Below are 13,809 nucleotides of genomic sequence, written 5' to 3'. Positions count from 1 at the left end.
GGGCCCTGACAAAAGTGATATCTTAAAAGATATACAAAATAAATTTAGGTATGGCTAAAGTAATTTTAGCACACTCTCACATGCCCAACTTTTCGTATTTTAACATACCGACAAGTTTTAGGTAAGTGGATATTGAGAGGTATTAAAACTCATACCTCCCTCAGGAAAAAAAAAAGACTGGGAAGAGAGAGGGTAAGAAAAATTATTTCTTTAGAACTCTATTGATATTTTATCAGCCATATGCATTATGATCCTTCTTGACATTCCTTTTGTAGAGTATAATTGCATAGAACAGACTATTTTACCTATCTGCTGGGGAAGTCTGATAAGGACACATTAGCATAGACCTGATTAAACTTTTCTTTCTGGAGGCTAACTCTGGTTTGGGCATACAGCTGTTTTCCCTTTTGTCTGATGAACTTCACTTGTAACAAGCTAATGTTAACAGATTCTTCCTCTACTTGATTATATTTAAATTTCTTTAACATATGGAACAGTTTTAAAGAAATCCAGTGTATTTTACTTGTTAACTTTTTCCATTATTGTGGCAACTTCTGTGATAAGTGACCTACTGGTATAATGTCAGCAGTATCTTCCAGCAGAAGTTAGATTACATCTACATAGCTTAGTCCTAAAGTTACTGGGGGGGGGGGGGAATAACCAAAAAAATAAAGGGGCAAGTGTTTGTGTGGAAGGGTAGAGGGGAAAAGGGAAAGAGATTGGGCAGACTTAGCAAGTTTCCTAAAACTTAAAGCATAAATCTTATTAAAGGTACAAATGTTTGTTACATAAGTTCTTTCTAGAGAAGGTTGAATTCAGTTGCTAATGACATTCCAAGGGTGCTATACTGTGGCATAACAGGAATGTCTCAGGCTAAGAATGTAATCCCATTGGGAAGTTAAAAGCAGTGTCTTGAGAAAGTGATTTTATTAGCTGTGATTTATCAGACAAATCATTGCAAGCTAAACATTCTTCCATTTCTGAAACTCATTTGGGCTTGTAAAACACATCACCTTTCAACCAGTAAACTTGGATATTCTTTCTCAATTCTGGGGTAAGGATGAAAAATATTCCTTTCAAGGAACCCAACACTGTAACCAAGAAAACTGAGTTTAATAAAACTAAAATCCTTTTTTTTTTACTGTCAGGTTCAATTTGAAGCTTACATCTAGTCTGAACAGAAGACTTAATTTTCAGCTATTTAATATCGCTTAAAGTTAAGTTTTGCTTTCCTATATAATAGGATCTTAAAAGTGTATCATCTGTACTTGGTATTGTATAAGACAATACCTCTGTATCTGTCTACAGGTTGCTGGTGGCAGTTGTGAAAAATAGAAGATAGGTCATTTGACTACTCTGATTCATCACGATATGAGATAGTTTATTCTTCCTCTGCTAAATAAGGGAAAAACTTTTCTTAAGTGGTAGTACTAACTCCACTGACTCATGCTTTTGTGCTATCAGATGAGATACTCATTAGTTTTTTCATCCATTTGTTACAATGAACATTTAGATTCTCAAATAAGCAAATAAAACATGAGAGTAACTTTATAGAAAGATGCATCTATATGCATGTAGTCCTAGTCAATACATAACTGGAGTCATAAAGTACATACGTTCATTTGAGTATTTATAGATATGTAAGTCTTGTAGTTAGTGCAAATGTCCATATTCTACCTCAGATTTACTACTGGAAAAAAATAGTTCCAATAACCATACAAGGTGAATCTGAATGGAAAGTAACAACAGAGCTAAATCAGAAAAAAGAAAAAGTTGCAAGTGTTGATACTTCAGTGACAAGCAGGTCTCTATGTGACACTTAGAATTTCTAGCCGCTCACTTCTTCAGTAGCTCCAGAAAATTCTGACACGATTCACAAAAATACATTCCATAAGTGATGGAAGTGATGCATATGCTTCACGAGTGGCTAAAATTATGTATTTTTATAAAGTTTCTATATTAGTGAAAAATAGCCTTCCATAATTCTTGGCGGGAGGAACCAACTAGTTTTCTTCCTTTATTAGGAAAACTTTATCTTCTTAAATGTTTCTTACACCTTAAATAGTACTTTCTTCTTTAAATAGGTTGAGATGAAATAAAGTATCAGTATACTTTATGCATAACACATTTCAAAAATAACATGAATCTTGAACATACCTTTTTTTAATAAAGTGCAATGGTGAAAGATTAAATTTCTGTCAAATAAAACAGCAAATACAATAATTAAAAAAAAGTTACACAGTATTAATACATCTTTCTCTTGGCTTTGCACTTCTTGTATTTTTGGTCACGCCGTCTTTGTCTCATTTTGTCATCCTCAATACTAGTGTCGCGGTCACAATTTTGCTGTTCTCTCTTTCTTTTATAGGTGCTTTCATCCACCTGCTGCACTTCATAGTCACTTGAATGTGGCACGGCCAATTCAAAAGATCTCTGTGCAGACCTAAAATTTGCAGCTTGCTTCTCACAGGGAGAAAAGGATAAATTTGAAGGCAGTGGCGGAGTCATCTGATAATATGGAAATTGTTGACCCACTGGACTCTCTACTGTGTACTGCTGTGCTAAAAAATGGTTCATCTAGAGAAACAGAAACTTGAGTTGTTAACACTGTAAAGAGGAAGTTCTGAAGAATTTAATTTTGCATGCATTATGGCTTACAGAATGAAAATACTGATAAATTATAAAATAACATAACACAGAACATTTGAGAATAAAGCTTATATATTTTAATCAACTAGTGTAGTTGGAAAAAGTAGACAATTTTTTCATGGCAAAGTTAGAACAGAGACATAATCTGATTTAAGACTGTACTGCCAGTTAGTCCTTGTGTAGGGTAATCAAGCATGGCATTCCTTTCATTTCTTCATCTATGTATTTTATAAACATTTGTAACTGCAGTGCCTATCATTAATATCAAGACATGCGCATCTGCAATTTTTTTTAACCTGGTTTAAGTAATTTTAAAGTTAATGTGGAGCAAAGAATTCCAACAAGGTATAATGAATCCATAGATCAAAGCACTTAGAACAAGGCAGTAAGTGTCCAGCTTCTTGCTACAGTCCCTGAAGTATCCCAAGAGTCCCTCTCATACAAAATGCACAGCCCAAATACAGAAATAGGATTACAAAGGTCAGAAAAGAGCAGCTTTCTTCTGACTGCCAGTAACCAGAAAAATGATGGCGATCATGTCTGAGTACGTTATACGTGCAGGCAGACTCCAAGTGAGTAGCCTGCCTGGCTCACCCAAATAAAGGTGAGGTAGATGTGTGAAGGCGTATATGTGACGAGATCCTTCCTGCTGAAGCTGCAACAAACTATAATTGGAGACATATTGCAATACCATCCTTTCTAGCAAGCAGAAAATGGAATGAAGTTGGCTATGTGTGCTGGTCTGCTGAGTTTGGTGTCTTGGTGTTTACGTGCTGCATTGTCACTGAGGAGCGGGTTCATCGGCGAGCACAGAGGGGGAGATGGTATGCTCCCGAGCTTTCCAACCACAGTGGAGGGGATGGGAAAGTTTGTGCAAGCACACCAGCTCTTCTGAGGGCACAGCCTAGGAAGAGGGGAGGTAAACGACCACCACCACATCTGTGCAACAGGGAACTGACCGTCTCCATTTTCCTCCTCAGATTGCAGCTAGCAAGAGTAATCTATAAGAGTAATCTTCACCCCTTCTACAGTTACACAGGGCTGGCCACCATGGGGTGGCAACAGTGCTGTCCACAGTTGGTACCTCACATTAAATGCTGGGTTTCTTCAGTCCTACTGATCCATACTCATCAGATTCAGAAGCTCCATGATGTGTTTGGTGAGTAGGGTTTGGCCCACAGGTTGCCATCTGAAGAGACCAGTTCTCTTGCCTTGTGGAATATCTCAGACAAAGAGATGAGGACAAGAATGGCCTGGTGCACCAGAATCTGTTAGAGGGGAAGTGGAATACAGGTTCTCACTGTCTACTGCTGTGAAAGTAAATCATGAATGTGAGAACTGCAGGGGCATGTAACGGTTGAGACCAGAAAGCCTCAAACTGTTGTAGCCCTAACTTGGGCAGTGGTGATTTGGTTTAGGTTTGATTTTTAGGACATTTCAAACTTCTGCTAGGCATTTCTGAATTGAGTAGAAGAGCTAAGAGGTTCTCTGACTAAATTAGCTGTATATGAAGAAGCTATCGCTTGCATGGTTATAATTTTACTAGGTTAGCTCATCTCACCAAGGGGATTTGATTTGGAATGCAGTACAGGAGAGAGCTCCATCTGTAGACTTTGACATTTTTAGCCTCCCTAAACTATACACCTTTAAGACATTCCTGCAGTAAGAAAATAGTTTGGTTTGGTAGATCCCCTGTTATTATAGTACCCTTAAGAAGTGCCAAAATAAACAGACCTAATACCATCAGTTAGCAGCCTAAACCACATTTTGAGACATAAAATAAGCACCATTGTTTGCAGAAATGCAAATACGTTCAACTTCATGAAAAAGCTCCCAAATTTTTAATATTTAACACAAACTCACCGACTTTTGAAAGCCTGAGTATTCCTGAGGTAAACTATTGTTCACTGGAAAAGGAGTAACAGGAAATGGAGGATTTCCATAAGGCTCTTGATACCTAGGAAAAACAAGCAAATGTACAAAGACTAGATGTCCACCACATACTGCTTACCAGAGTGCTGAAACTTAACTCTTGGGCTATAATGAGAATATCCAAGAGGAGAATTGAGATATTTTCAATTGTAATTCCATGAAAAAAACTGATAAAACAAGGAAAATACACCCAAAGGTTCAATTAATGAGTAATCCTCACATGTACTTAAATGCAGATGCAAAAGAGTTCTGGGTTTCACCATGGGAGTTTAGCTTCAACGGAGAGTTCTGTCACATTTGTAAATAAAAATGTTGAAACATTGAAAAATACTGAATCTGGGGTGTTCAGACTTCCATTATAACAGGTTTATACCTGTGCATTCATATGTGCATGACAGCTGCTTGTACATATACATGTAAAAAATACAGATATAAATTCAGTGGGGTTTAAAAAAATTATCTCCATTGTCAGACTTTTTCCCCCAGCAATTGCAACCGTTAGTACAAACACCATATTCCAATATTTTCTCATGGTCCCTATCTTGCGGAAACAAATCAAAATGGAAAATTCAAGCTAAATGAACCTCTGGCAAGCTAAACAACCAAATGTTGAAATTCACTACAGCCCATTGCAAGTCATCAGTAAGGATGAAATTAAAGCGTGCAACCACTGTTTTAATGAAAAGCCTAAAGATTGCTCTACCACATCAACCAATTTTCTTAATAAGATTTTTTTTTTAAATTATAATCATAGAGTTCATTCACGGGTGATCGTTGTTACCTATATGAAGGAGAATATAAGTCAATATAGTTCTCAAAACCATGCGTAGGGCTGTTTAGTTCTGATGAGTGAGAACTCCCTGTAAATAAGACAAGAGCATAATGACTATTTGGTTACGACTATTCCATTAACAAGTTAAAAACACAGAAAGTGTTCTGTGTCACCTGTAATGTACTAGTATGTCTAAGGTAGTATATAAAGGTAAGGTGCCATTTTATGGCAGATAAGCTATAGCATCATTTTACTGCTTGACAATGTTCATTTATCATTTCTTCACTTACAAAAGCATAAATCAGGGCTGTTGAAGTAATCAAGAACAGAATAATTCCCAATCAGTTACAGACATGGGAGATGTTTCTGATTTTAGGAACCTCAGCCATTCTACTCAAACCCAGCAACTGCTCTGTACAGCCTTTGAAGTAAGGAGTGGCACAGTGCATAGTGGGAACACGAGTCCTTAATGTTTGGGTTGCAAGCACTGCCTGATTGTTAGCTTTCTAGAGGGTTTATTTTCATAAACATAAAATGAAGAACCTGACCCTTCTTTGACTATATTCTCAGAACTACAATCCCTTCCACTGAAAACTTAATAACTCTGTGGCTTTAATATAAAAACTATCAAACAGCTTGATAGTTGCTGCGCTTACTGTATCAACTTTTCCTGCCAGACTGCAAGTTAAAGTCACACCCTGATTCCTAAATGTAATCTGGCATGAAAACCTGTGTTGCTATGTTTTCCATGCAGTATGGTCTGAGCTAGCTTGCAAGTTACGCTGTTCTGAACCAACCTATTGTATTCTCTTGGCAAACAAAAAATACAAAGACTGATTCCTTCCCTATGCAAAAGCCACAAAAATGTTTAGTTTCTCTAAAAAATGGACTGTAATTTGTTCCAACTATAAAACGTGATCTTTGTAAAAGACTGTAGGATTCAAAAATAGTCATTAAAAAAAAATGTACAAAGACTTAAGTTAATCATTGAGACTACTAAACGTACCAAACCGATACTGCACTTTAATTGGTCTTCCATACAAACGGATTCCATTCAGCAAAGCTATTGCATAAGGCACTGATTCTTTGTGCTTAAAGCAGACAAATCCAAAAGATTTAGATTTTCCTTCTTTGTCCTTGCAAATTGTCACTTTGGTTAATGGTCCAGCCTGAAAGAAATTTGTATTATTTTCTCACAGAAATTAACAGAGATTGACACTTCATTCTGGTTTTGAGTATTTCATAATGATGTATATTGTGCCATAGTCAGAAATGGTGTTTCTCAGTATAAGAATCTCTACTTAATTTTGAAAATGTCTCTCCACATTCCCCAAGCTCAAATATTGAGCCTTCTACACACAAAAATCAGCTCCGAAAACATTAAAAGGGAACCAAGCATCAGTCCATGGGTGATATTTAGTCTTTAATAATCAGATTTTCTGATTATTTTTAAAATATAATGATGATAGCTGCTGAAAGGGGGAAGACTAATTTACTGACACTGTAGCAAAAGTTATCTTATGTGTGTATAGCTGCTAGTACAATTATTACAGGTTTTTGGGGTTTTTTTTGCACAGCTAACATAATTAGGTAAATTTATATCAGCTATGAAAAAGTGATCTACTCAATTAATATGCCTCTGTTTTAATCTTGCTTAAATTCCTAAAATGGGCAGTGTCAACACTGTGGGAAAGCAAACCCAAATAGAGAGTAGTGCTTCTGGAACCACAAAACTGGGTTTTCTGTACTGCCTAACCCTCATCACAGCTGCATGGCAAGGAATGAGGAGACCCCTTATCTCATCAGAGATAACATATCCTTTCTCCCTGCACCCCCCAAAAAAAAAAAACCCCACAACCCAACCCAAAACCCCACCAACAAAACAAAACCCCAAACCACACCCTTTGGCTGAAATATCTTCATTGAAAAGTTCCATCTCTACCTACATGCAACATTTTAATCTTTGCATAGTACTTCTAGAACCAAATTAAAGTAGTGATATTCCATAAATACTGGTTCCATTTTCAAATAAACTGTCATTTTCATAATAGATATCAAAGATGATTAATTTTCTCTACACAAGATGGTATCGGTGTATTAGTCACCAAATTAATGGTTTCTCATCAAAACAAGCTATGTGCCTGTACGGTTGATTGAACAGAGTGAAAAGAAGTAGCCAGCAGCAGTTTCCTGCCACAGCTCAGGAGTGTTAAGGATGCAACAACTTAACTTTAGGAGGATACAATATCCAGATGAGCGATGAAGTGAATAGAAGTTAAAAAAAATCCACCTGTAAAAAAAAGTACTGAATGTTTAAATTACTGTAGTAGATGGAGAATTCATTGTTCTGAATCAAAAACTAGTACTCATCAGTAGAACTGGCTTCTACTACTACTACTACTACTACTGATACAACATGTACTTTTCAGTGAAAGTCACTCAGAAGTCATCTATAGCTTCAGGCAAACACTAGTTAACTCATAACAGCTTTACAGCAATTAAACAGCATAAACAGTTACACATTCAAAATAAACACAGCATATGCTCAGATGAAAAAAATAAGCCATAGAAAGTAATCTACTTTATTATCCTGCATTTTCAGTGATTACTGTCAAACAACAAATCTGCAAGTTGTCTGCTGTGAGCATTTAGAGTGATGATGTGGAGCCATCTCCCTTATACTCTCCATGTTGTCAGACTGAAGATATTAAGGATTGTCATCTGTGATAATAATGTCTGATTGCTGCATGCTTTTGCCAGCTGTGTATAATCTAATCCTCAATTAAATAAGATGCTTTTGCTGAAAAATGAACACACACCCCCCCCCCCCCTCTGATAAAAGTAGGGAAGTCATAAAGGCAAACACAAAAGATCAAAAATAGTGTAACATTTCTTATTAATGGTGCAGAGGGTGATCAGGCTATACAGCAATGGATATACCTAGGTTGTCCTGTGTGGGGAATCTTCCAAACGTTGATCTCATCTTTCCAAAGATCTTGAAGTTTGATGGGGTTCATTTTGGTTTGTTGGGTTTGTTTGGGTTTTTTTTTAGGGGAGGTTGTTGTTTGGTTGTGTTTTTTTTTAAAGAAGGGATTTTAGTAAGATTCTGAACACGTTTATTTTTGCTTGAGTTGATTCTTTAAGGCATTTTTGTTCTGCACTACACTGCATTTTTAATAAAAATGACATATATCCAGTCTTGTGATTATTATTTGCCTAATGAGGAGGATCTGGTTCTTCAAGAGCTAGAAGCAACAATCTCAAGTCCTTGGCAGATCAGTCTTTTAAATATGTAGTCTTCCTGCTCATAAATCAAAATATTAATAGTTTAGAAGTAATAATAGATACTTGCTCCTAATTTGATGGGGGAAAAGCTAGAGGTCAGGAGTGTATAGAATCACAGAATGATTCTATGATTCAGGAGTGCATCTTTATGACTATGCCATAGCAGGAATATTGAACTGTATACTTTCCAAGGACAATACTGCAATGAGAAGCACATGGTGTTGCAGCAAAAGACAGAGAAACCTGAGTGAGAACATGAAGAGAAGGAAACAGATAAGTAGGTGTTATTGGGATGACCTAAATACCCAGATAAAAGTCAGCAGCTGGATGATTGCTGCAGATTATGCAGAAGAGTCATGCAAAACTGCATTCTGAGAGCATCACTTACGTTTATCACTTTTGTACTAGAATTTGTGTGATATTACTCATGTCCTCAGGTAAGGCACGCTTTCTTAACAGTTAAGCAACAGTTTACAGTTAAACAACAGACTACAGTTTAGTATTGGAAATAGGTAGGTATACTGCACAGACAATCAGAAAGAAAAAAAAGAAGAAACAACTATTTCTTTGATAATTTAGGGGAAAACTAAAAACTGAAAGTTAGGAAGAGATGGGAAGAGCTAAAAACTCACAGGGCTAGAATATACCAAACAAAAAGGCCTTTCAATGCAAATGGATAGCATGCTTAGTTAACAAGACAAATATCAGATTAATCAGTGGAATAAAACTGGTGAGTAGAAATAGTTCTGATTAGCAAATGGCGTAGCAAGAGAACAGATGATTCTGCCCACCTCTTTTTTTTCACTTTTTATTTTGCAAACACACCAGAAGGAAGCAAGGTTCATTCTGAGACTAGGTGCAATTACGGGATTGGTAGAAGCAAGTTTATCGCCATACTCTTAGATGAACTGTCCAGTCAGAGTCTGGGACCTTTTAGCTTGACGGAGGCTGACTGGATCATGCCAGGAAAAACAACCCCAAACCAAAAAAAACCTCCACCCCAAGAACATAAAACAATCACACCATAAACAAATTCAGGAAGAGCCCATCATCAACTATTGTCAATCCATCTTGAAATTTTGAAATTTGATGCTTGCATTAGTGATTAGTGGGAGTGGGTCCAGAGGAGGGCCACGAAGTCGGTCATAGGGCTGGAGCACCTCTCCTATGAGGACAGGCTGAGAGAGTTGGGGTTGTTCAGCCTGGAGAAGAAAAGTCTCTAGGGAGCCCTTACAGCAGCCTTCCAGTACCTAAAGGAAGCCTATGAGAAATCCATTTTACAAGGGCATGTAGTGACAGGACAAGGGGTAATAGGTTTAAACTAAAGGAGGGTTGATTTAGATTAGATGTTAGGAAGAAATTCTTTACTGTTAGAATGGTGAGGTACTGGAACAGGTTGTCCAGAGAAGCTGTGGATGCCCCATCCCTGGCAGTGTTCAAGGCCAGGTTGGATGGGGCTTTGGGCAACGTGGTCTAGTGGAGGGTGTCCCTGCCCATGGCAGGGGGGTTGGAACTAGATGGTCTTTGAGGTCCCTTCCAACCCAACCCATTCTATGATTCCATATAATGGTCCCTCCTCTCCATATCCTCCTCTCTTTTTCTTACTACATTCAGGTTAATAAGCCTGGCTTAACCAGAGATGTTGTCAGTGGGAGATTAAAACTGAGACCAAGTCAGTGCCTTATAATTTCTGTCTTTGCTGTTTTTCTTCCTCCTTGGCATACCTTATTTCCAAAGAAAGAGAATTAAGCTCAGGTTTGAAACAGGTCCGGCACCTTAACGTTTTCCCACCACCACCTCCCTGAAAATCCCACTGATGGACTTTTTAAAATAGTTTCAACCTTACTCAACACATTTTCAGGTTTTACGCTAGTTTTTCTTAATCAAATTGTTGATAAAAAATTCTCATTCAGAATATATTTTTAAGAATGTGTGAAAAAAGATTTTTTTTCCTTGGGGATTTTAAAAACATCTTTAAACCATTTAACTTCCTCACTAACTGGGGGCCCATGTGGGGCACCAAAACTTGCACAGCTGGGAGATGAAACCGAGGAAGGGGAGACGGGCGGGACAGGGCCCGCTCCCATCCGCAGCGCACCGAGGGTCACGGAGCCGCACCGGCGGACGCGGACAGGGGAAACAGTTACAAGGGCCGCTGCCGCCGCGGACAGTCGTGCACGGTACCCCGTAGGCGGCGGGCCCCGGCCGCCGCACCCCACGGCGCGCTGCCGGCAGGCACCGGCGTCGCCCGGCCGGCGGCTTCGCGCTTTCCGGCCGCTCGCAGCGCTTCGCTCCTGCGGCGGAGGCTGCCGTGGCCGCTTCCCACCGCAGAGCGCCGCCGCCGGCGCGGCGAGCCGCAAGCCCAGGACCTCGCTTCGCTTCTGCCCGGCCCCGGGGTCAACACGGCCGCCGCGCCCGGCTGGGGCCCGCCCAGGCCTCCGCCCTGCGGCCCCGTCCCGCCCCTGGGGCCCGCCCTCCACCTGCAGGAAGAGCTCGTAGAGGATCTCCTCCCGCACGCGGCTCTCCAGGTTCCCCACGAACACCGTCCGGTCCACCTCCTCGGACCGCCCCGGCGAGGACATGGCGGCGCCGCCGGCGGGTCCCGCCGCGGGGCTGGGGAACGGGGGAAGCCGCCCCGCTGCCGTAAAGCGCCGCGCGACGGGGCGCGTTGCTAGGGAGCGGGCTCGGTGCCCTAGCAACGCGGGAGCGCGGGCGGGCGGGCTGCCGGAGAGCTTCGTGTGAGGGGAGAGGCGTCGCGCGGGTGGGTGTGAGGGGACGGGGCGGCGCCACGGCCGCAGGTGCCGCTGGAGGCCCGGCCGTGGGTGCCGCGAGGCCTGCCGTTTACTTAATAGCGCGTTTGAGGGGCGCTGCGTGTGCAGCGGGTTAGTGCCAGTTGGGCGGGCGCTCGCTAGTGCCGTTACTCTGTGGGGAACTTCAGCGTTTGAAGACGCTTACTTCACTTTTTTCTTTTCCCGGTTTTCCCTGCTGACCGGAGGAAAAGATTAGTATTGTCAGAGCTACCAGTGGAAGCGTGCGTTGTACAGAAACGCGGCCTCGGGAAGGAGCCTGTGCGCCCCTGGAGCGTGTCCTTGTGTCTGCGTGAAGCTGCAGCCGGGCAGCGAGGAGCCCGAAGAGCACAGGCCGAGTAGAGGAAGGCCGGCCTGAACAGCCCTGTCCGCCGCCTGCCTCCCTGTGGGACAGCTGGGCGCTGCAGCTGCTGCGGTGGGGCTGGCTCACACGTGCTTCCAAAACCTTGAAAGCCCTCAACTGTTTTAGTCATCAGCACAGTAAAACGTTGTGGTAGTTACTGAAAAAATACACAAGTATTGGATGTTGCACTTTTCTCAGTATTTAAAAAGAACTGGAATACCATTGCTGTCTTTAAAACTGAAGTTGTACTTGCCTGTTGCGTGGTTGCTACAAATAGGTATCAAGCACATACACACATCTAACATTCAGTATATATATTTAAAATGTTATTTTACAAAGGAGCACGTTTTCAGAAGTCATCCTGATGACAGCAATGTGATAAATACTATTACAGATTTATTTATTTTTTCCCCCAAGCATAGATGGTGTGTTTTGCTTCAGTGCCAGTTATTTTCTAATGGAGGCTTAGTTACTGACTTGTCAAGTCTACTTAGAATGGGATTATCAATTTACAACAATTAAAAGCCTGTGGTGGGTTGACCCTCGCTGGGCACCAGGTGGCCACCAAAGCTGCTCTATCACTCTACTCCTCAACGAGACAGGGGAGAGAAGATACAACGAAAAGCTCGTGGGTCGAGATAAGGACAGGGAGAGATCACTCACCAGTGACCGTCATGGGCAAAACAGACTCGACTTGGAAAAAAATTCATCTAATTTATTACCAAATAAAACAGAGTGGAGTAATGAGAAATAAAACCAAACCTTAAAACACCTTTCTCCCACCCCTCCCTTCTTCCCAGGCACAACTTTACTCCTGAATTCTCTACCTCCTCCCTCCCAGTGGCACAGGGGGACAGGGAATGGGGGTTGTGGTCAGTTCATCACACGTTATCCCTGCCACTCCTTCCTCCTCAGTGGGAGGACTCCTCACAGTCTTCTCCTGCTTCAGCGTGGGTCCCCCACGAGGTCACAAGTCCTGCCAGCAAACCTGCTCCAGCCTGGGCTCCTCTCTCCACGGTCAACAAGTCCTGCCAGGAGCCTGCTCCACTGCAAGCTTCCCACAGGGTCACAGCCTCCTTCAGGTGCCTTCACATGCTCTGGCATGGGGTCCTCCATGGACTGCAGGTGGAATCTCTGCTCCACCATCAACCTCCATGGGCTGCAGGGGGACAGCCTGCTTCACCATGGTCTTCTCCATGGGCTGCAGGGTAATCTCCGCTCCAGTGCCTGGAGCACCTCCTCCCCCTCCTTCTTCACTGACCTTGGTGTCTGCAAAGTTTCTCACATCTTCTCGCTCTCTCTGGCTGTAAAAACTACTACTTCCCCCCCCTTCTTAACTATGTTATCCCAGAGGTGCTCCCACTGTTGCTGATGGGCTCGGCCTTGGCCGGCGGTGGGTCTGTCTTGGAGCCATCTGGCATTGGCTCTATCAGATGTGGGGGAAGCTTCTACCAGCTTCTCGCAGAAGCCACCCCTGTAGTCCCCCTGCTACCAAAACCTTGCCATGCAAACCCAAAACAGTATAGAATACATAATGAGTCTTAAATTTCTTCCAGCCAGTCAGGGTTTTTCTCTTTGTAATCTTTAGACAGCTTTTTTTCATAGCTAAATGTATTGTGTTGCAAAAGCCAAGTGTGATTTTGTCTTGCCTGAAAAGGGGCAGCGCTCTTAAGCTCGTGGTTAGAAAGGAATTTTTCTGGAGAAGTGGCTTCATTTGTAAGAGAAATGAGAATTGTTATGAGAATCGTTATGAGAATGGGATTTCCCAAGATTACGAAATCGTTGGGGGTAGAGAGAAGATTAGAAGGGGAAATACATTTACACGTGACCAGTGATCAGGATATCAAGGCTTGCATAAGAATTCGATCTTAATCTTGAAAAACATGCTGTGATGTTCTTAGCTGTTATTTTATCAGAAACTTTTGGGGGTGAACTGAAGTGTAAAAGTGCCATCCTGTCACCTGTAAATCATAGAGTAATCTTGTACTGCAATAAAATGAAGTTTTTATATATTTTTTTTC

The 13,809-nt window shown here is 41.4% G+C and overlaps 1 protein-coding gene across 2 annotated transcripts; it reads right to left on the bottom strand.

The window, feature by feature from the left end:
* Window positions 1–2,136: 2,136 nt before the first annotated feature.
* Window positions 2,137–11,287, bottom strand: RBM11 (RNA binding motif protein 11). Of its 2 annotated transcripts, XM_054841377.1 has the most exons (7): window positions 11,119–11,243; window positions 8,294–8,654; window positions 7,585–7,643; window positions 6,360–6,524; window positions 5,363–5,441; window positions 4,513–4,606; window positions 2,137–2,577 (listed from the first exon to the last, which is right to left on the bottom strand). In XM_054841377.1, exons 2-7 carry the CDS (start codon window positions 8,368–8,370, stop codon window positions 2,245–2,247), a joined length of 807 nt encoding a protein of 268 aa, XP_054697352.1. In that variant the 5' UTR covers window positions 8,371–8,654; window positions 11,119–11,243; the 3' UTR covers window positions 2,137–2,244. The 2 variants fall into 2 exon arrangements, with proteins under 2 accessions (XP_054697352.1, XP_054697363.1); XM_054841388.1 differs by lacking the exons at window positions 7,585–7,643; window positions 8,294–8,654 and having other exon boundaries at window positions 6,360–6,522; window positions 11,119–11,287.
* Window positions 11,288–13,809: the final 2,522 nt, after the last annotated feature.

The sequence above is a fragment of the Grus americana genome, chromosome 1 (genome assembly GCF_028858705.1).
Source record: "Grus americana isolate bGruAme1 chromosome 1, bGruAme1.mat, whole genome shotgun sequence".
NCBI lineage: Eukaryota > Metazoa > Chordata > Aves > Gruiformes > Gruidae > Grus > Grus americana.
The sequence above is the reverse complement of the archived record's forward strand: the minus strand, read 5'-3'. Positions and strand labels throughout refer to the sequence as shown.

What these genes read in the sequence shown, in the direction of transcription:
- RBM11 (XM_054841377.1), bottom strand. Translation starts at nt 8,370, where the DNA reads ATGAACCCCATCAAACTTCAAGATCTTTGGAAAGATGAGATCAACGTT. An exon ending in TGGATATTGTATCCTCCTAA is followed by an intron (nt 6,525 to 7,584) that starts AGTTAAGTTGTT and finishes CAAATTTCTTTC; the next exon opens with AGGCTGGACCATTAACCAAA. An exon ending in TAAAGTGCAGTATCGGTTTG is followed by an intron (nt 5,442 to 6,359) that starts GTACGTTTAGTA and finishes TCTTATTTACAG; the next exon opens with GGAGTTCTCACTCATCAGAA.